The sequence below is a fragment of the Sphaerodactylus townsendi genome, linkage group LG01 (genome assembly GCF_021028975.2).
Source record: "Sphaerodactylus townsendi isolate TG3544 linkage group LG01, MPM_Stown_v2.3, whole genome shotgun sequence".
NCBI classification, from domain to species: domain Eukaryota; kingdom Metazoa; phylum Chordata; class Lepidosauria; order Squamata; family Sphaerodactylidae; genus Sphaerodactylus; species Sphaerodactylus townsendi.
The window spans coordinates 17141844-17165087 of NC_059425.1; the positions used below are offsets into that span (position 1 = coordinate 17141844).

Consider the following 23244-nt stretch of genomic DNA (forward strand, 5'->3'; position numbering starts at 1 on the left):
TGGGGAAAAGTGTGATCACATCTGGTTCACTCCATCGTCCAAAATTGAGACTGGAATCAAGAAATCCCAAGGACAGTTTGTTGTGACTTTTCCAGGCTATGCGACCGCAGCCTGGTGGGTTTTGCTCCTGACGTTATGCCCACATCTGTAGCTGGCATCTTCAGAGGCAAGTCATGGGGAAGATGGGGAAAGAAGCACGTCTTGCCGTAACACGCTTCTGAAGATGCCAAGATGCAGGCAAAACATTTAGGAGCGAAACCCACCAGACCGCAGCCAGCCTGCACGGAAAACCCTCAACTGCTGGTTGATTCCGACCATGAAAGCCTTCGGCAATACAAATTTGAAGGAAGTTCAAACTGGGAAGGGCTGCCATGAAAAGAGCTGGAAAAGATCCTGAAGTCTAAGGATGTATTGCTGGCAACCAAGATCAAGTTAATGCATGCCATAGCGTTCCCTATTACTGTGCATGAAGAATGCTGAAGAATGCAGGTTCCATGTATTGTCGAAGGCCTTCACGGCCGGAATCACTGGGGTGCTGTCTGGTTTCTGGGCTGTATGGCCATGTTCTAGCAGCATTCTCTCCTGACGTTTCGCCTGCATCTGTGGCTGGCATCTTCAGAGATCCTCTGGAGATGCTAGCCACAGATGCAGGCGAAACTTCAGGAGAGAATGCTGCTAGAACACAGCCATACAGCCCGGAAACCAGACAGCACCCCAATGCAGGTTCCTTTGAAATGTGGTGTTGGAGGAGAGGTTTATGGGTACCGACTGCCAAAAAAGACCAATCAATGGGTTCTGACACACACACAGCCTGCTGCCTCATCTGGTGAATTTCCGCATCGTTTGGGAAGTTTTTATATTTTTCCAACGGTGGGCTGACTTCATGTTCTCCATATGGCCTCAATCGCAGAGGAATTTCTCCTGTGCTACGATTTTAAACTGAAGATCAAACCAGAAACTTTCCACATGCGAAAGAGCTTTGCCACTGACCTGTAGGTTCAAGAAACAGAATAGCTCAGGAGAGCATTTTAGAAAATAGAGCTGCATTATAACAGAGTGGTTCGGGAAGGCGCTTTCATAAAGGGAACAGGATGCAGGATGGGAAGGGGGGTGACGCTGCTGCTTGTATTGTGTTGTTGCATGCTTTGTCTTGCTTCTTATTGCACTGGTTTATGCTTGCGCAACACCATTTTTTGCATCATTTAATGTATCACGTTAAATAATATATGCTTTCACCTTCCTGGATTTCTACTCCCATTATTAGATCTCCTATCCTATTAAGAACATAAGAACTAGCCTGCTGGATCAGACCAGAGTCCATCTAGTCCAGCACTCTGCTACTTGCAGTGGCCCACCAGGTGCCTTTGGGAGCTCACGTGCAGGATGTGAAAGCAATGGCCTTCTGCTGCTGCTGCTGCTCCTGAGCACCTGGTCTGCTAAGGCATTTGCAATCTCAGATCAAGGAGGATCAAGATTGGTAGCCATAGATCGACTTCTCCTCCATAAATCTGTCCAAGCCCCTTTTAAAGCTATCCAGGTGAGTGGCCATCACCACCTCCTGTGGCAGCATATTCCAAACACCAATCACACGTTGTGTGAAGAAGTGTTTCCTTTTATTAGTCCTAATTCTTCCCCCCAGCATTTTCAATGAATGCCCCCTGGTTCTAGTATTGTGAGAAAGAGAAAAATTTCTCTCTGTCAACATTTTCTACCCCATGCATAATTTTATAGACTTCAATCATATCCCCCCTCAGATGCCTATTGATTGCATTGACCTTCCCTGTGTAATCTGCTTCCAGTCTCAATGAAAAAGGCAGACTATAAACACCAACAAAATCTCAACAACTAAAAATGCAAAGCTGGCTTGCCTGCATACTGAGCATTTGTCTGTTTCCTCTAACTAGCAGCAAGTCAGCAAGGTCTCAGTCCGAGAAATGTTTTTCTCGCTAGCTGCTGTGTGGACTGGGGCGTGCTTGGACCTTAACTGGATCGAGCCAGGGACTTTCTGCCTGCCCAGCAGACCCTGTGCCGGTGAGGTCCAGCATCTTCCTATCATTCTCACTGCATAAAGCACAGGTGTCAAACTCGCGGCCCTCCAGATGTTATGGACTACAGTTCCCATCATCCCCTGCCAGCATGATGCTGACAGGGGATGATGGGAAATGTAGTCCATAACATCTGGAGGGCTGCGAGTTTGACACCTATGGCATAAAGTATTTGTCCCTATAGTATTGTTCAATTGGCAGATAGAATTGTTGCTACTGATGGCTTACTGTCACTGCGTCCTTATCTCGGGTACCATTTCAGCCTGACATCCAAATGCGGCAGAAGCAGAGTGACTGTTTGTATTTCATAGCTTCCAGCACCACTGGTGCCAGAATCATTTCTCCAGAGAGGCGTATCTGGGGAAAATGTAGCTTGGTGCAAAATCTGAGTTTTCCGCGCCGCCCCCAGATAGGCGGCCACCCTCCCCCACCACGACCAAACAATTATTTTTGCACCGGTCTTGAAGTTAGTGTATGAACCTGGGCAGAGGAGGAGAGTTGTGGGGGTGATTTTCTGCCCCCCAAGTGACTAAATGGCCACCGCCCAGGGACATTTGACCCCATATGTCCCCCTGCGCTGTACACCCGTTTCTGCATGTAGATCTGTCAGTTGCAGAGAGGGAATTTGTGCCTCTGACAAAGCAGGCTGTAGAGTGCAAATGTGTTATGCCACAATGAGGGTGCCTGCCCTCAAGATGAACCAAATTCTCTCCACTTCTTTGCACTACAGTCAGTACAACCACAAGGAACATCCTGCGGGTTTTGACGTCGAAACAAATTGAAGCATTCTGGTGCATTCCCCATAGCTATGCAGTTAACTTGCAGAATTCATTTCCATGTGATTTAGAAAAGGGTTGAGGGAAGGATCGTGAAATGTGGCGGGATGTTTGTTTGATATAATGGAAGGTCCCCAGCTTGGTTCCTGGCAAGTTCGGTTCAAAAGGATCAGGTAGGAGGTAATCTGAAATTCCACGGGCGCCCTCAGAAAGTCACTGCCAGTTAGGGTAAGCAAGACTGATCCTGAGAGTCCAAAGATCTGACTTGGTATAAAGCAACTTCACACACCAAAGTTCACAAAGAGGAGTTTGGATTTACACCCCACTTTGCTCAGTTGTAAGGAGTCTCAAAGGGGCTTATAAACTTCTTCCCTTCCTCTCCCCACAGCGGACACCCTGTGAGGTTGGTGGGTCTGGGAGAGTTCTGAGAGAACTGTGACTAGCCCAAGACCATCCAGAAGGCTTCATGTGGAAGAGCAGGGAAACAAATCCAGTTCACCAGATTAGAGTCCACCGGATTTAATCACGACACCACACTGGCGTAATTATTAACGGCCAATCATTTATGGTACTAAATGGAACCATCTCTGTTCGCTCACGTGCGAGGCATGTGTGTAGATCTGCCAATTATCTCTGGTACTAAATGGAGCCTCCATGTTCGGAGACAGTATACCTGAGTCTCAGCAGCTGAGAGACAAGCGACCGAGTGTGGGTCATCCTGTTACCTTTATAATTTGGTTGTGGGCTTCCCAGAAACTTGAAAACAAGACGCTGGATGAGATGGATCCTGATGCAGCAAAACCGTCACGTTTGTATACCCACCTATCAGCAACAGTTGAGCACAAGACCGCAGAACAGAACCTTCACATTCAAAGGCAGTCTTCCTGCTGAACTAGATGAACTTTTGGGCTGACCTAGCAAGCCAAGCCTGTTATTCTCAGCATAACACCAGTTGATATATGAACAGTGGAGGTCAGCAGGATCACCTGTAATAACTTCCCTGTAATTTTCCTTTTTATTTATGGCCAACAGGATATTACCTTTACATAATCCGTGTGCCTCCCAGAGGCGACACACATACTTAAATTTTGTTAGCATATAGAACATCACTAGAGAAAGATCAGTTGCACATAAACCTCAATTGCTCAAATATGAGGTTGCTGCCTCTCTCGCAGTACCTTTTCACGATGGATGGACAAGCAGGGTGGGGAACAGAGTATCTATCAAGCTACTTCCTGATCTCCTCTGGGCTCCTGCCCCACAGCTTTTATGATTCCTCATTGTCATCCCCGCCCTCCCTTCCAGCCTGCCCTATGTGGTTCAAGACCAATAAACAGTGTTGGGAACTCTTGCTGATCTGTTTCCCTACAGGTCCTTTCAAGGGGGGTGGGGTTATGGTGAAACAGGGCAGGGCTAATTGGCTACAGTGAAAGAGAACAGTGAGGAGCCTTGGGTGGAGCATAAAAGCTGTTTATGAACCCTTTTCCAGAGGCTAAGAATATTCAAAGTTGGCTTCTAATGAGTCAGACGTTTGGTCTTGTATCATCTACCCTTTATAGACCTGCGTGGCCCAGGCTGGCCCAATCTCGCCAGATCTGAGAAGCTAAGCAGGGTCGGCCCTGGTTAATACTCAGATGGGAGACAGCCGAGGAAGTCCAGGCTCACGAGGCAGAGCTAGGCAATGGCAAACCACCCCTGAACGTCTGTCGTGTTGAAAAATACAGTGGTCACCATGAATTGGCTGCAACTTGATTACACTTTCCCCTCTCTGTTTTCTACCCTGACTGGCACTGGCTGTCCAGGATCCAAGATGGAGACTTTGACTTCACCTACTACCTGAGCCTTTCAAGTGGAAACTGCAGCCATTGGACCTGGGATCCTCCATGGGCAAAGTAGATGCTCTTCCACCCCCCACCCCTTGACTATGGGGCCAAGACAGCTACTGAAAGGACTTCATGTGCAAACCCCCTAGACCCCACTGCTTGGAACAGTTCATGCTGGTTTTGACCTTTTAAGTCTGTGAGTGGCCTTGGACCCACTTACCTCAGGGACTGCCTTTCCCATGCTGCCCAATCAGGTCCCTCCGTTCTTCCGAAGAGAACCTTTTAGCTGCCCCTGGCCCAAAAAGTATCCGGCTGGCCTCGACAAGGGCCAGGGCTTGCTCGGTCCTGGCCCCTACCTGGTGGGATATGCGATCAGGGTCCTGCGGGACTTGAATTGTTTCTGCGGGGTCTGCAAGACGAAGCTATTCAGCTGGGCTTTTCCTGGAGGCCGGCCGGGCTGACATCTACTTTACTGGCCTCCCAGGATCTTATTAGGATCAACTCGCCATCTTAAGAACATAAGAACGAGCCAGCTGGATCAGACCAGAGTCCATCTAGTCCAGCACTCTGCTACTCGCAGTGGCCCACCAGGTGCCTTTGGGAGCTCACGGGCAGGATGTGAAAACAATGGCCTGCTGGTGGTGGTTGTTTTTAAGTTGTTTATACTGTTTTAACTGTTTATAGTGTTTTAAGATATTTATTGCTGTTTTAACATTATAGTGTTGTATTGCCGCCCTCAGCCCCTCGGGATGGCATACAATGGAGGGGGAGGGAACCCGGCATCTGGACATGGCCCACCCACCCTAGTGGAGGGAGGGGGAGGGTGGCATGCAAGGGAAGGGGAGGGAGTGGGGGGAGGGAGGGAGAAGTGGCATGCAAGGGAGGGGAGGGAGGGGGCCTGGCATCTGGACATGGCCCACCCACTCTAGCGGAGGGAGGGGGAGGGGTGGCTTGCAAGGGGAGGGGAGGGGAGGGAGGGAGGGGAGTGAGTGAGTGAGTGAGGGGTGGCATGCAAGGGAGGGGAGGGAGGGGGCCTGGCATCTCGACATGGCCCACCCACCCTAGCAAAGGGAGAGGGAAGGGAGGGGGAGGGAGGGAGGGGTAGCAGGCAAGGGAAGGGAGGGTGGGTAAAATGCAACAAATATTGGGGTAAAAAATGTTGGGGTAAAAATCCAATAAATAAATAAATACCCCCACGGAAGATGCTCTTTTCAATCCCTCCCCCTTCCCCAGTGAAACACAAAACACTTCAAGCCTGCCCCGATTTTAGTATTTTGGTCTTTATTTCTTGATGTTGCAAAGTGGAATGCCTTTTTCTTTTTCCTTGTGCACTTTATAAATACAGTTTGGCAGCGACAGGCCACAGCATTGGTCCTCAGCCAAAGTTTTACATACAGTGAACAGAGCCAGACAGAGAGCACGGAAAAGAAGGGCTCTCAGCGACACGAGCTGAGTTGAGAGACACTTTACAGAGATACCGTTTTCCCCCAATTCGACGATTATTTTTAAAACTCCTTTTGGGGAAAAATAAAATAGCTAGTCCCTGATTTGAGCTGAAGGCTGCCCTCCCCCTTCATTCAAGACCCTATCTGTGTCAAAGGCACCCCTCGACCGGTGCTCCGAACCTCTTTCCAAACAGACGGGCAATCTTCTAATGACAGAACATGAACATACACCGGAAAAAAAGGGGCTTAGGGAGAGAACGAGGACTTTAGCACCCAATAGCCTTTGCGGGCTAGTTTTGTGCATTACGTGGATGCAAAGAGGGGGCCGAGCCCCTGGTCCTGCTGTTTGCGCCATTTTGAAAAGAAGTGGCCATGGCAGAGGCACCCAACTCTTGGATTTCGGCACACAGTAAAATCAAGTGGAACGCTGTCCCCAAAAACAGCCTGGAATGGGGGAAATCCACCGCCTCTCCCCTCCACAGTGAGCGGCCTGCAGGGATTTTTTTTTTAAGGAAAGAAACCACTGAGTTCTTTACAATTCCCACCCCAATAATTGTTAACGTGAGCAAGCCGTGGGAAAATTATAATGTGATCCTGGACATACTAGGACAGGGGTCTGCAACCTGCGGCTCTCCAGATGTTCATGAACTACAATTCCCATCAGCCCCTGCCAGCATGACCAATTGGCCATGCTGACAGGGACTGATGGGAATTGTAGTTCATGAACATCTGGAGAGCCGCAGGTTGCAGACGCCTGTACTAGGTAAACAGAAGCAGGATCCGAGAGAGACTGTCGAAGAGGAGCAAAGAAGACTGCCCCGTTACAAACACAGACCGCTCCTAATTAAACAGGCATCAACACAGAGGGATTGTTAAGATTTGTGCTTACATCTGGAGGAAAAGGCTACGGTTTGGCTGCAGGGGGATGGGGAACTCAATAAGGCCGCCTCCTGACCTTATAAAGCTATCAAACCACAAATATGGAGAAGCTTCAGAGCTAAGCTTGGAGGAGAGGCCTATGCAATTGGGGGGGAAGGGAGGATTGGTACAAAACAACCAAAACGGATTCAGATCAGAAACAGACCCTGAAGGGCTCTGGACCCAAAACGAGAAAAAACAATTTATCTTCTTGGCATCCCTTAAAAGCTAACAGACGAGAGAATCTAACAGTCGGGAGAGTTGACTGCGGAAGGGGTTGAAACAGGTTTGCGGCGGGACGTTTCAAGTACTGTAGAGAACCAGAGGCACACGCCCCCACGAGGAAAACCTGCCCCCAAAAGTTAGCCTACCTGGCGGCTCATCTAGGCAGAGAATGAGTGGTGGATCTCCAAGATCGGTCCCCAGTTGCGAAGACCCCCTACGAAAAGCCGCACGTTTTTTTCTTAACCAATGAATCTGCTGCAGACCTCAGATTCTGGCCAAACACACTGAGCGGGCTGGAGCTGGACTAAATTTTCGGCCAACGAAGGCGCTTCCATCAGCAGAACAGAACTTTCCTGCCGCCCCCCTGCCCTAACTCCAGCAGCCCACTCATCTCCTCTAAATGATGCCCCTGAAGGACAGGGAATCCTCCGGAACGGAATCATGGACAAATCAAGGGTTTGCGGTTGGAAGGAGGAACTGGAAGAAATAACACCTAGCTCCCATCAGGGGGAACCTACTGCCTGGCTCCATGGCCTGCAGGCCCTCGATAATCCTCCACCATCTCTCTCTTATTACAGTCCCGGAAAGCCAAAACAAGCAGCTTAGCGAACTCCAAGTGAGCCGCGGTAAATTGCTGGCGGGTCACATTCCTGAACCGCAGAACATATGGAAGGACAGTGGTCTCAGGACACGAATGCTCCCACACGGCTGTTTACCACACGCACCCCAGCCGCTAGAAATGCCCTGTATCTACAGTCTGAGCAGGAATGTAACCCGAAGAAGCAGAGGATGCATTCACAGCAAAAGGTCGATGCACCCACAGCAAGTCACGGGAGCTTTAAGGGAATGAAACCGAACAGGGAGAGGGGGGGAGAAGCTGAGAAATGACAAGGTCAAGCGCCATACACAAAGCTGGAAGCGCGATTGCTCAAAGTATTTGGTCTTCCCCACCCCCCACCCCAGAAAAGCTTGTGGAGGTGGACTTCTAAGGCAGTGACGGGTCGAGTGAGCTTCATCTATGACCGGAGGTGCAAGGTGCAAGCCACAAGAAGGCACAGAAGGGAAAGGAGTCAAGGGATGCGTGGTCTTTTTGTTTACTTTTGGCCCGGGGCGCTTCACAGTTCCCTCCATCGTTGCCTTCGCTGGACGGAATGTAAGCAAGGAAGGGCCCCGGAGACAAGAGAGACAAAGAGTTCGCTGTCCAGCGAGGGGAAGGCTGCGGGGCGACCCCCTCTCGTCGACAAGCAGCAGGAAGAGGATTGCAAAAGCAGCTGGTCAAAAGGAACGAAATCAGCAAGTTTTTTCCTCTTCCCCCCTTCCCCAAGGAAGGCACTTAATTGGTACAGAAAGAACTTTAAAGCTGCATCCCCCCACCCTTTGTTAAAGTGCAGGAAGCAAAATAAAACGGGAAAGGGTTTTTCTTTTTTTAAAAAAAAAAATCAGAATAAGGAAAATATCCAAAGACGGGGAGCTCGGAGGGACTCTTGAGAAAGCCCGGGAAGCCGTGCCTGAATTTGCAGGCTGGAGCAAGATGGTCGCCTTGAGCCCAGCGCTGTTCGGACCTCTCGCATTAAGACCTTACTGGGATTTCTTGTCATCGGCACTGGTCCCGGATGATGTAGTGGCTTCCGCTAGCTGTGTGGAACTAATCCCACGCGATGTCGCCTGGAAGGGGAAGGACAGAGGTGAGAGGGGCATGAGACACAGATCATTAAAACAGCCGCAAAAAAAAGTTAAATTGAACAAATACTTATTCTTGCCGGGCAAAAAAAGTTACAAAAGTAACCCCAAAAGTTACATTCAGAGTCCTGAACCCCCACCCCTTCTGTGCATACCAGAAGGTACACAGCAATTTCTCTAAAACTAGTGACAGGTTGAAGAGCCTCCCAGACAAGAATAGCATCGAAGTCCTGTTGGAGCTGTGGAAGAGCTGTGGCTCAGTGGTAGAGTATCTGCTTGGCATGCAGGAAACTGCAGGTTCTATCCCCGGCATCTCCAGTTCAAAGCCTCTTTTTGTGCCTATACAGTTGACCACATAAGGCCACGAATACCACCAGGAATCTGGGGATAATTAGGAAAGGAATTGATAATAAAACTGCAAGGATTGTCATGCCCTTCTATAAAGCAGTGAGATGCTTTGACCGCTTGCTGGAGTGCACTGTGTCAGTTCCTGAGTGCATCACATCTCAAAAAAAGGATATCGAGAAGAGATAGAAAAAAGTGCAGAGAAGAACCTTGCTTGAGGATTGATTGAGAGGACTAGGAGCACACCTTCCTTATGAGGAGAGGCTGCAGCGTTTGGGACTCTTTAGTTTGGAGAGAGGCGGCTGAGGGGGGATATGATTGAAGTCTATAAGGAATTATGCATGGGAGGTAGAAAATGTGGACCAGAGAGAAATTTTTCTCTCTTTCTCCACAACTCTACTAGAACCAGGGGCATTCATTGAAAATGCTAGGGGGGAAAGGAATTAGGACTAATAATAAGGAAACACTTCTTCATGGCAACGTGATGATTGGTGTTTGGAATATGCTGCCACAGGAGGTGGTGATGGCCACTAACCTGGATAGCTTTAAAAAGGGCTTGGACAGATTTATGGAGGAGAAGTCAATTTAAGGCTACCAATCTTGACCCTCTTTGATCTGAGATTGCAAACGCCTTAACAGTCCAGATGCTCGGGAGCAACAGCCACAGAAGGCCATTGCTTTCACATCCTTGCATGTGAGCCCCCAATGGCACCTGGTGGGCCACTGCGAGTAGCAGAGAGCTGGACTAGATGGACTCTGGTCTGATCCAGCTGGCTTGTTCTTATGTTCTTATGTTCTTAATCTCCCACCCCATCAGAAACCACCCAGCACGTGGCACCCACCGTTTCCAGCAGGAACTCAGCAGTGGTGTCGATGATGGCCTTAGCCATGCGGTTACGGGCCCGAGTAGCGGATGTAGCCCCAGGCCAGGAGGGCGATGAGCAGGAGCCCCACGACGAAATTGCAGAGCTGCGAGACGATGTCCAGGCCGACGTAGCCGGTGAGGCCCGAGCTCAGGTAGAGGCAGACGATGCCGCTGAAGATGATGGCGGGCGTCCGGAAAGTGTTGAAGATGTTCTTGCTCTGGTTGTGCTTGGCAAAGTCCTGGAAGAGCTCCGCCATCTCCCGCACCAGCTCCTCCTCGTAGCGCTGGCTGAACTCCTTGCCGCCCATCTTCTTGATGCGCTGGAAGTGCTCCAGGGCCAGGGCGCTCTGCACCTGATGCTTCTGCTCCAGCAGGTCTGGCGAGACGTACGGCTTGTCCCCGCCACACAGCTGGAGGAGCAGGACTAGAAGGGGTTGATGGAGAGAAGGCTGGCGTGTGTTGAGTGGGGGGAAGAGACTGCTCTGTTTTATTGGATTCGTTTATACCCCACCTTTCCCCCCCAAGGGGGACCTGAAGCAGGTCGCATCTTGGCCTCAGAGACCAAGCCCTGCAAGGAGAGGCTGAGGGACTTGGGAATGGGGTGCTGTGTGGTTTCCAGGCTGTATGGCCGTGTTCTAGCAGCATTCTCTCCTGACGTTTTGCCTGCATCTGTGGCTGGCATCTTCAGAGGATCTGATAGTAGGAATGGAAAGCAAGTGGAGTATATATACTGTGAGGTCAAAAGGTGAGGCCCTCTGAATAGAGTAGCCTCACAGTATATATACTCCACTTGCTTTCCGACCTATCGAATCCTAGTATCAGATCCTCTGAATACCAGCCTGAGATCGAGGAAATGTCAGGAAAGACATCTTTCTTAAAATTGACCATACAACTAGGCTGCACAACACCCCAGTTAATCTGGCAGTGAAAGCCTTGAGCATATACACCACATTGAGACTTGAGAATGTGTGATGTATGGATGGAGGAGGTGGGGGAGGGGACATCATTGCTATTCTTAAGTATTTGAAAGGCTGTCCCTTATTTATTTATTTGTATTTATAACCCGCCCTTCCCAGGCGGGCTCAGGGCAGCAAACAACAATAAAATTTGCAGAATTGAAACAATAAAACATTGATCAACATTTAAAACATTGAACAACTGACAGGTGGCGTTGAAAACCCACTTCCTACTACACCCATGGGAGGCCAGTGAAGATAATGGTTCAGGTCGGCTGGCTAGGTTTCCGCCTGGCAGAAAAGCTCTGTCTTACAGGCCCCGCAGAACTCATTCAGGGCCCTGCGGGGAGCTTATTCCACCAGGTAGGGGCCAGGACTGAGAAGGCCCTCACCCTCGTGGAAGCCAGCCGGAACTCCTTTGGGCCAGGGATTTCCAGTGGGCCTAATGGGGCAATATGGGGAGAGGCGGTCTCGTAGGTATGCAGGTCCAAGACCACTCACGGCCTTAAAAGTCAACACTTAAGAGGAGGGTAGGGAGCTGTTCCTGTTGGCAGCAGAGGATAGGGCAGTGGTGGCGAACCTTTGGCACTCCAGATGTTATGGACTACAATTCCCATCAGCCCCTGCCAGCATGGCAAATTGGCCAGGCTGGCAGGGGCTGATGGGAATTGTAGTCCATAACATCTGGAGTGCCAAAGGTTCGCCACCACGGGGATAGGACTTGCAATTATGGGTATAAATAAAAAGATTCCAGCCGGATATTAGGAAAACACTTTCAGCTACCTAGGGAGGGGTGAGCTCCCCCTCACTGGCAGGCCCATTATGCATGATGTCCTTACCCTGTAGCTCTTTCCTTCGAAATGAGGTTTCCCTGCGTCTTTTGATGCACATTTGTAAAGTGCCAGTGCCAATCTGCTACCCCCTCCCTTTTCATTCAATGAGGCTTGTGAGAGAAGGTGGGGAGGAAGGGAAGACAGGCAGGAGCTGGGGTGGGGGCTGTTTTGTTTTGATTGTGCGTGGGGGTGTTTGATCTAGCGTTCAATTCCCTCCTGCAATAGACCTTTGCTAGAAAGCACCTCCCAATCCTCTGGAACTGACTGCTGGTTAAGCAGCAGAACCTGGGGGGAAGACAGGGAGGAGCTCGAAAACCCGAAGAGAGCTTAATCAATTTTAATTCCAGCACTTGGAAAGCTAATTGAGCTTCTCAGATCTGCCACAGGGCGAGTGCCGGAAAGGAGGAAAACCATGCATTAGAAAAATCAAACCCGCTGGGAATGTAGGCTCAAAGCAAAGGGGAGCAGACATGCATAATGGGTGGGGAGTGGGGCTATTTTAATGTAATTTTAATTGATTGTTATATTTTATTTATGATGTTTTTATTGTAGTTTTCTTAGCCTTTGCAAGCTGCCTAGAGATGCTAGCAAGGGGGGGGTACAAATATTATAAACAAAGTTTAAAAAGTAATGGATCCCTTGAAAATTAATGAATTAACCCTTCTCAGGGATGCTCTAGGCCAGTAGTGGTGAACCTATGGCACGGGTGCCAGAGGTGGCACTCAGAGCCCTCTCTGTGGGCACGTGCAAATAAAGTCGCCCCCACCTCCGACACACACACATCTAGGCTGGCCTGGGCCACTGGGCTCGATTATTAGCATTAAACCTAAGACCTAGTTTTGGGGAAGCAGTGGAGGTAACCCTGTTCAGCGCTGTTAAACCCCACTGATTTTCATGCGAAGAACTAAAGCACCATCCTTTACCTGGGAGTAAGATCAGTTGCTGGCAATGGGGCTTGCTTCTGAGTAAACCCTCCTAGGGCCATGATTCACCCGTTGGAAGAGTTGTACTGTTGCTTCCAAGCCAAGCCACCGACTACCACCAAGCTTACTCCCGAGTAACGCAGGCCTTGGAGCCAATCATTTTTTCTAAACTAAAACCTCAGTATTCAGGTTAAATTGCCGTGTTGGCACTTTGCGATAAATAAGCGGGTTTGGGGTTGCAATTTGGGCACTCGGTCTCAAAAAGGTTCGCCCCCACTGCTCTACAGTCTAGGCTGATCCTGCATTGAGCAGGGGGCTGGACTAGCTGGCCTGTGTGGCCCCTGCCAACTCTATGATTCAACTCTGAAGAAGGGGAAGAGTCTGGATTTATATCTGCCTTTTTCTTTGAGGAGACTCAAGGCAGATTACAAACTCCTTCCCCCTTCCTCTCCCCCACAACAGACACCTTATAAGGTAAGTGGGGCTGAGAGAGTTCTGAGAGAACTGTGACTGGCCCAAGGTCACCCAACAGGCTTCACATGGGAGGAGCAGGGAAACAAATCCAGTTCGCCAGTCTACCGGCTTCACCACGCTGGCTTACACTGGCAGAAGGTCCCAGGTTGGGTCCTCAGCATCTCCAGTTAGAAGGATCAGAAAGACTTCCACCTGAGACACGGGAGAGCAGCTGCCAGTCAGAGTAGACCAGACTGAGCTGGAGGGACCAAGGGTCTGGTTCAGCACACTGCAGCTTCATGCGTCCACATGAGAAGTGAATTGAGGCCGCCAGCCACAAAAGCTAAAGCGAGCCTCCAGCTTTACAGACAGTCTACCTCTGAATATTGGTTGCTTGGGAAGAAGAACTGAGCGGGTCACTGGTGGGGACAGGATGTTGGGGTGGGGCTGGTCCCATGGGGCATTAATTTAAAAGAGATGCTGGCACACTGCAAAAAGCTCAACAAACAAACAAACTGTGCGCTGACCCAGGATGGTCTGCGTGGATCTTTAGAGCATCCAAGGCGGAGAGTGGAAAGGGCGATGCTGTGTTCACACGCACACATTCAAAAACGCAAGCCAGCATGGTGTAGTGGTTAAGAGCTGGTGGATTCTAATCTGGAGAACCGGGTTTGATTCCCCACTCCGCCACCTGAGTGGCAGAGTCTTATCTGGTGAATCAGATGTGTTTCCACACTCCTACATTCCTGCTGGGTGACCTTTGGGCTAGCCACAGTTCTGGTTCAATATGCACCGTGGGACATAAATCCAAACTCTTCTTCTTCTTCTTTGCTGTTGTCATCTTACCTTTTCCATGTTGGTGTAATACATGTCCTTGGCCGAAGCAACAGCAGCCAAGTTATTGGCTTCAGCAGTGGCCTGGGAGGATAAAAGGACAAAAGAAGTCAAAGTGGAGCTGAAGGAGACCCCAAGGGTCATCTAGCCTGATGCAGGAAATTCACAACTACTTCCCCACCCCCGTGACCCCTGCTCTATGCCCTGAAGAAGGCAAAAAAAAAAATCATGCCAAATCTCTGGCCAATCTGGCCTAAAGGAAGACTACTTCCTGGCCCCAACCTGGCAGTCAGTATGTAAAAGAGGGCCGTGTGAGCGGAGCCCTGGCTTATCCCTTCCTGCTCTCCCTCTCTTGCTCTGTCTAAGAATCAGCCTCGCTGTCAGCAAAGAGATCCACGAATCGCAAGAGGTCCTCCGCTCAGCTCTGCAGCTTTTTGTACCCTACGCAAAGCTGCTATGACTCCAGACACTTTTGCGCATGCCTTAGCAACCATGACGTCTCGAAACTTGGGGGGGGGGGGGGGGGTTAAAGAAAGGGTTTTTTTGCAGCGGCGACTTGCCAATATCCAGAAACTCAAGCGATTGCGCTCGTCTTGTCTAATCCATGAAAATTCGATTGAGCACATTTTGCTTGTATGTTCAAAATGTAATGGCGTGAGGCCGAACTTTTTTTAATTGTTTCCTAATGGGTACTTGGGAGTTTTTGCTCAACAACCATGAGGCTGAAGCAATCATTTTGGTTGCAAATTTGCTGTTGCTTGTGTTGGGGTAAAACCTTGGTCTGGTTATTTGTTTCTGGTTCTGCCCTGTACTAAATTTGTTGACTTCATTAATGCCTAATACAGATTATCTGATTCTGATTAGAGGGACAATTGCTCACCTGCAACATGGACTTCGGGTGAGGAAGATCTTCTCCCTGGTAGATTTTGATATAAGCCTGAAACAGAGGAAATGCAAGAAGTCAGTGAAGAAAAGAGCTAGGTGAGGAGGGCTGGGAATCTGAGCACCTCCTGCAGTTTCACAACCAAGGATCTAGTGTGATTTAATCTGTTGTAACCTGCCCTGAGCCCCTCAGGGAAAGGATGTGATAAAATGTGATAAAATGAATGAATGAATGAATGAATGAATGAATGAATGAATGAATGAATGAATGAATGAATGAATGAACGAACATCCCTCTGCAGTCCCCAGAACCAGAGTAGGTTAGCGGCGAGAAGGTCAGACTAGGATCTGGGAGATCCAAGTTCACATTAGCCTGGAAGCTTACGGGGTTCACCCTGGGCCAGACATGCTCTCAGCCTAGCCTACCTCACAAGATGGTTGTGATAACACGGACAAAGGGGGAAATGACATGCGTTACCCTGAGCTCCTCAGAGAAAGGGTAGAATTCAAGTGTATTCACGAGATTAGATTTTAAAAGAAAAACAAGCCACCACTACAACACGATTTACCTTGAAGTACTCCAGCAAGCCCCGGCAGGTGACTTTGGAACCGTTGATCTCCTTTTCCAAAAGTTGGCTGGAATCCAGCACGAACGGGATCAAGTCCTGCAGCTGATCTTTGAATTCATCTGCAATGTCTGCAGGAAAGGGAAAGCGCACAGGCAGAGGTTTAGAAAGGAAAGAAGGAAGCCACTCCTCCCAGGAGACGGGGTCACTTCATGATCAGGACTGGTGCGTAATTTGTTTTTTACCCCTTAAAACAAAGGGGTAAAAAACAAATTAACTCAAGGAATGTGATTCTAGGTACAACACTCAGCTAAAAAAAACCAGGTAGATCTGCTCTTACTCGTTTTCAAGTTTCTAGTTCTCAAGTCTACTGAGTATAATTGGAAAAGGGTGATACAAGACAAAATCACAAAGTAAGAGTGGTGGCAGAAGTCCAGCGTGGGGAGCCAACGTGGTGTAGTGGTTAGGAGCAGGAGGATTCTAATCTAGAGAACTGGGTTTGAGTCCCCACTCCTCCACCTGAGTGGCAGAGGCTTATCTGGTGAACCAGATGTGTTTCCGCACTCCTACAATCCTGCTGGCTGACCTTGGGCCAGTCACAGTTCTCTCAGAACTCTCACAAGGTGTCTATTGTGGGGAGAGGAAGGGAAAGGAGCTTGTAAGCCACCTTGAGTCTCCTAACCGGAGAGAAAGGTGGGGTATAAATCCAAACTCTTCTTCTTCTTCTGTGTGTTGATAATTCCTCATCCTTCTCTACTGATAGCAACATACCAAATAAATTGTGTCGAATACTAAGTTCGGGGTTGTGTGGACGGAATGTTCCTTGCGCTACAGGAAAGCTCTGTAATCAGCAGAACGGATCTTTGCAAACCCTGGTTTGGTTCAAACTTTGGTTCAGCACACTTTCCAAACTGACAAGCCACAGACACAGCAGTTGTTCCACACAAAGGCTGAATGGCCGAGAGATGGGAACACTGAGCAGAGACAACGGGGAAGTAGAAAAGTGGCTGTGAGCTGTCATTTGCCTGCTGTGCATCTGAAGTCTCCAACCGCAATTTGACTTCTAACCCACGGTTTGCTCAAAACCCCAGTTTGTGGCTCTGCCTGGACAGAGCCTGCGTCCTTGTACCTGGAACCACCAAGCTAAAATCTGAAGGCAGGAGCTATTTGAGAACCCAGGCTGAGCCCTTACCTTTCACGCGGCCATCAAAGTTTGGGCTGGTGGCCACCTTGAGGCCAGGGTGGGGTAAGAGGAAGCAGTTGACTTTAGTGAAGCATGAGTGGATGTGCTTCCGAACGTTCTGAATCTCCTCGTGCTGGTGAGATTTCACCTGGTGGTACAGGGAGACCAATCGTCACACGCTTTTTTTTTACAACGAGAGGGTATACAAAAATACAGCATCAACTATCCCACATTTCTTCCATCCTAGGTGGTACACGTTGAAGTCCCATGAGAGGCTACTTCCAGACACTGACCAGAGACACCCCTGCCTTGCCTCTACAGGATATGGTGCTATCATGTGCTTTCAGATCTTGGGACCATCTGCTTTAAGGTCACAGAATCATAAAATTGGATGAGATCCCAAGGGCCATCAAGTCCAACCCCCTGCAATGCAGGAACACACAATCAAAGCGCTCCTGTCAGATGGCCATCCAGCCTCTCTTAAAAAACCTCCAAAGAAGGAGACTCCACCACACTCCTGAGTAAGGCTGTTAATGTCAGGGTGACCCTATGAATTCAGGGTCTTCAAAACAACCTAAGTCGGAAGGGACTGGACACAGGTGGCTCAACAAATCTCAGCCTCTGCTTAAAAACCTCCAAAGGAGAGACTATCACTCTCCAAGGCAGTGAATTCCCATCAAACAGCCCTGACAGTCAGAAAGTTCTTCCTAATGTTTGGATGAAATCTTTTCTCCTGCACCTTGAATCCATTACTCCATGTCCTAGTCTCTGAGGCAGCAGAAAACAAGCTTGCTCCCTCTTCGACATGGCATCCCTTCAAATATTTAAACACAGCTACCATGTCCCCCCTTAACCTTCGCTTCTCCAGACCAAACATCCCCAGTTCCCTTAGGATTAATCCCAGGGTTACTGTAGTATAGACCCACTGATGCTCAGTGCCACCTTAAGAGAGTCAGGGCCTTTTCTAATACACAAGGGACTACCTCTGCTTTTTTTCTACTCCTTTCCACACATGAAGAACTGTCTCATCTAAGATAATGAGGCCATAAACAAAGCACACACATTTCCTTTTAGATGTGCCATTTTTAAAATGTGCATCTGCTGTTTCTTTTTAAGACCAAAAATCGCTTAAATGGTTCAAAATGGTCCCCTCGTTGCTGGGCGTCCAATTGGGTTTTACCTCCAGCCGCTTTTCCAGAAACCGCCTGCCACCGTCCAGGCCGTAAGAATACTCGTACGGAAAACTCCAGTCTCGGACCAAGAACATCAGGGTCTGCATGGAAGACAGAAAGCCTTAAGTGGCACCCAGAGACAATGGCAGGGAAGAGATTAGAGCAGGTATTGTTGAAGGCTTTCACGGCCTAATTCAACTGGTTGTTGTGGTTTTTCCAGGTTGTGTGGCCATGATCTGATAGATCTTGATCCTAACGTTTCGCCTGCATCAGTGGCTGGCATCTTCAGAGGTGTATCACAGAGGGAAGTCTGTTAACACACATTCCCTTCTCACTGGACACAGTGTGTAACAGATTCTTCCTTCAGTGCTTCAATCCAGTTCACTATCAACACGTAGGTCGGCTGCAAAGATCTGGGCCCAAGGGCAAGATCTGCCAAGCAGCGTCTCAGAACTAAGCTCAGGCGCATCCCTTTCCCCCCCCCCTTGCGTGCATACCTGGAATGGCTTGAGGAAGATCTCATCCATGGCCAGGCGGCCATACTCGGTAAAAAGCTAGAACGAGAAACAGAAGATATTCAGCAGGTCTGTTTTTGAATTAAGGTGAGACGAGGGCAGTCAGGTACGTTTATAACAGGTACATTTAAATTACAGGCAGAAAGGTACTGTCTGGGTCAGCCATTCTCAACCAGGGTTCTGTGGTACCCTGGGGTGCCGCGGCAACACTACCGCCCCCCCCCTCATTTTTGTGGTGTCTCCCACCGGCGCCAGCAAGGACATGGAGCTGGCCCATGGGGCAGGGCCTGCCGCAAGGTCAGCAGCCACCACCACCCCGAGTGCTTCCCTTCACCCTGGGAGGGGAAGGTGGGGGGTGGGCAAGCAGGGGCAATGGGAGGGTAAGGTGGAGGGTGGAGGCAGGGGTACCGTGAGATATGAAGAGTGAGGTCAAGGGTACCCTGACCTCGAAAAGGTTGGGAAACACTGGTCTGGGTAGTAGGAAAACATTTACAGCGGTGAAATCGGCTGCCTAGGGAGGTGGTCCACTCCCACTCGCTGGCAATCTTTAAGCAGCAGCTGGAGGAACATTTGTCTAGGATGCTCTAGAGCTGATCCTGCATTGGGCAGGGGGTTGGACCAGATGGCTTGCATGGTCCCTTCCAGCTCTATGATTCCATAATAGCCAAGTTCAGAAAAGGTGAGATGGAATGGGGAGGGGGATATTTTGCAGCCTTTGAACACATCAAATGGCTTCATTCAGGTCCAGCTGCCCATTGCAAACTTTGGAGTTACAGGCAGAGAACAGTCTGTTCCACCACCGGTAACTGAAGACGCCCAGAAACAAAACTGAGACCTTCTACATTCATAGCACATCTTCATCACCACTGACTTAGAGGAAGTCAGACTGCTGACCTGTCCCAAGTTAGTACTGTTTCTACTGCCTAGCAGGGAATCTCTAAACACAGGTGTCAAACTCGCGGCCCTCCAGATGTTATGGACTATAGTTCCCATCATCCCCTGCCAGCATGATGCTGGCAGGGGATGATGGGAATTACAGTCCATAACATCTGGAGGGCCACGAGTTTGACATCTAGAGTTTGGGGTTACCCAAGATCCTTGAATTGGCAGCGCCAAGAATTAAATCTGGGACCTTCTGTGCATAAAGAACCCGGTCTGCTGTTACGCTCTAACCCCATTTTTGCAGAGGTTATCCTGGGTGCTCAAACCCTGACTACAGGAGCAGCAGTGGCGTAGTGGCTAAGAGCAGGTGCACGCTGATCTGGAGGAACCGGGTTTGATTCCCCGCTCTGCCACTTGAGCTGTGGAGGCTTATCTGGGGAATTCAGATTAGCCTGCGCACTCCCACACACGCCCGCTGGGTGACCTTGGGCTAGTCACAGCTTTCTGAAGCTCTCTCAGCCCCACTCATCTCACAGGGTGTTTGTTGTGAGGGGGGAAGGACAAGGAGATTGTAAGCCCCTTTGCGTCTCCTGCAGGAGAAAGGGGGGATATAAATCCAAACTCTTCTTCTTCTACTACTACAGAAAGCCGTATTCAGAAATTCACTGAGCTTTCGAGACTTCTCTCAGGTATGAAGACTAGAAACGGGATGTTTTGTGAAACTGAGATTTGCAGCAGTGCCACCTTCTCTGGTGTTTGCCCGTTCTGCACAATCCCAGAACACGCACTGCCTCATAAGCTCTGGGCCTCAGAAAAATGCCCATTTCTGCATTCTATACAACACCTCACATGCCACTAATCTTATCAATAGTCTTGGCTACCTACCTGCAGCTGCTGTAGATCGTCCTCCTGGATGTTCTGAGATAGGTTATAGATCTGGGGGAAAAAATGAAGAGAAGCGACAACATATATCAATCTCCCATGCTGACACGTTCCAGAGGGAGAACTTGTGTGACTCTTTCGCAGCCAAAGCAGCCACTGCAAGATCTGCGGCACGTCCAAAATGCACCAGGTTTATCGTGGCGCCGTCAAAGTCAGCTTTGGGCCACGAAACGGATGCCACAGTAAGTCTTTCAGGATGCATTTTGCTGCAAGAGATCTCAGGAAAGGACACAGTCCTTTCCAACTTGCACCGGATGCAAGGAACCCTTGCCTCTTAAAATCTCATTCCCCCCAAATCTTGTTGGTTTCTAAGGTGCTGCTGGGCTCGAATCAAACTGTTCTACCCCATAAGAACATAAGAACATAAGAACAAGCCAGCTGGATCAGACCAGAGTCCATCTAGTCCAGCTCTCTGCTACTCGCAGTGGCCCACCAGGTGCCTTTGGGAGCTCACATGCAGGATGTGAAAGCAATGGCCTTCTGCGGCTGTTGCTCCTGAGCACCTGGTCTGCTAAGGCATTTGCAATCTCAAATCAAAAGAGGATCAAGATTGGGAGCCATAAATCCCACTTCCTCCACTCCATCAAGTCTGTCCAAGCCCCTTGCTTACCAAAGCCTACTAGCTATCCAAGGTTAGTGGCCATCACCCCACCTCCTGTGGCAGCATATTCCCAAACACTTTCGAAATCCACCACGTTGCGTGAAGAAGTGTTTCCCTTTTATTAGTCCCTGAATTCTTCCCCCCCTAGCATTTTCAATAGATGATACCCCTGGTTTTAATGTATTGCCAGAGAAAGAGAGAAACATTTCTCTCTGTCAACATTTTCTACCCCATGCATAATTTTATAGACTTCGAATCCCCACTTATCCCCCCCTCAGCGCGTCTCACTCCTCCAGCGACTTAAAAGAGTCCCAAACGCTGCAGCCTCTCCTCATAGGGAAGATGCTCCAGTCCCTCAATCATCCTTGTTGCCCTTCTCTGCACTTTTTCTATCTCCTCAATATCTTTTTTGAGATACCCCACACCAACACAGCCATCCTCTGAAGCAGTTCTTCCATTAAAACACATATAGTAATGTTAAGAGTAGAACAGGCTTGATTCGATAATCAATTCTACAATCCGGACATAAATTCCAGATGCTTCTACTTACCCCCTCAAGTTTTTGATAGTTTGTTCAGTCCAGCATCCATTGTCTGCTTCATTTGCAACGGCTTTTGTTACTAACCTGTCTTTGTTCTTTACTTTATTTTAGTTTATGTGGATTTTATCAGAAAAAAAGTCAGAGTCCAGTGGCACCTTTAGCACCAACTAAGTTTGTTCTTGGTATAAGCTTTAGTGACCATGCATAGAATTAACAAAGAATAAAAATTTGTCGCTGGACTCAAAACATTTTTCTGCTGCTTCAGACCAACATGGCTACCCGCCTGAATCTTTAATGGATTTTATCTGGTATTATTTTACCTTGAACTGTGAGAAGCCTGGAAGTTAAGGATAAATGGTTTCCAAAGAGGTATTGCTTGGTACAGTGTGGCCTGACACACTTCCTGTGCCCAAATTTCTCCTACGCTGCACATGGCCTTCTGGGTAACGGTCCCATTTTAGCTCATGTGACACAGCAACCACCACCCCCTCAAACTGTCAAGCCAGACAAATCAGCTTTGACTTGATCCCGCGATGAATTAAAGTCTTGCTTCAATGTATTGTCGAAGGCTTTCATGGCTAGAATCGACTGGCTGCTGTGGGTTTTCCGAGCTGTGTGGCTGTGGTCTGGTAGTTTTTAAGAGCAGGTGCACTCTAATCTGGAGAACTGGGTTTGATTCCCCACTCTACCACTTGAGCTGTGGAGGCTTATCTGATGAACCAGATTAGCCTGGGCACTGCAACACATGCCAGCTGGGTGACCTTGCACAAGTCACAGCTCTTTGGAGCTCTCTCAGCCCCACCCACCTCACAGGGTGTTTGTTGTGGGGAGAGGAAGGGAAATGAGATTGTAGGCCACCACGAGTCCCCTTACAGGAGAGAAAGGGGGGATAAGAATCCAAACTCTTCTTCTTCTTCTTCTTGTCTGCATCTACAGCTGGCATCTTTAGACTATGTCATGGTGAGATGTGTCTCTGGAGAGTGCCATGAAGAGAAACAAAATCTCGCCATCACATACCTCTGAAGATGCCTGCCACAGATACGGGCAAAATGTAAGGAACAAAAGCTACCAGACAACGGCCACACAGCCCAGAAAACCCACAACTTGCTTTGTTTACAAAACCAGAACAGGGGCTCACCTGCACCGAACTTGTCATGGTGCTGAGAGCAAAGATGGTGGCACAGTCCTTGACGGTCGACTGGCTGTCGAAGGCGCCTTGCGTGTCCATCAGCACAACCGCCACCTGTCAGAAAGGGTCGAAGGATAACAAAAGGACATAAAGAGAAGCCCCCGCAGTGTGACCCCCACCACGTGAGTGGCAATGGCCCTCCTTGCCAACAGTGAAGCTAGAGATTCAATCAAAATTGCTGTTCGCTACTGATTCAGTCCTTTGGTCCACCGAGGTCAGTACTGTCTGCTCACCCTGGCAGGAGCTCCCCAAGGTCTCGGGCAGTGCTTGTTTATCACAATAAAAATGCTCTTTAAAAGAAATTCCAATATAAGCCAAAGGACATTTTTAAGGAAAGCTGCACACAGAAATGACTCTTTAATGCTTATTTAGATTTGGCACTATTTTCTCCAGTGGAAGCAGCTCCGATCACTTTCTGTGCACAACTCAGGACCTCACTCTCAGCTTTATCCTAGCATAATGCCTTTAACTCCAGCTGCAGTCACCGAATTTCCTTTAGCTGTCTGCCAGCCAATAGCAGGTTGAAGGGGGAACAGAGACATTCCAACAGCATGAGCAGTTCCAACAGCATGAGCAGGTTGCGGACCCCTGGCCTACTGCCTGGTCTTTTCCATTGGGGATGCCAGTGATTGAACCCAGGGCTTTTGCGT

The 23244-nt window shown here is 49.1% G+C and overlaps 1 protein-coding gene across 1 annotated transcript in view; it reads right to left on the reverse strand.

Moving 5' to 3' along the window:
- Positions 1-5908: 5908 nt before the first annotated feature.
- The window catches only part of ATL3 (atlastin GTPase 3), a 32632-nt gene continuing 15296 nt past the window's right edge, over positions 5909-23244 (reverse strand). The window contains 11 exon segments of the mRNA XM_048511932.1: positions 5909-8897; positions 10100-10156; positions 10158-10532; positions 14134-14205; positions 15002-15058; positions 15573-15700; positions 16762-16900; positions 17933-18025; positions 18422-18478; positions 20207-20257; positions 22544-22648. Coding sequence (XP_048367889.1) covers positions 8811-8897; positions 10100-10156; positions 10158-10532; positions 14134-14205; positions 15002-15058; positions 15573-15700; positions 16762-16900; positions 17933-18025; positions 18422-18478; positions 20207-20257; positions 22544-22648 — 1221 coding nt within the window. The 3' untranslated portion in view covers positions 5909-8810.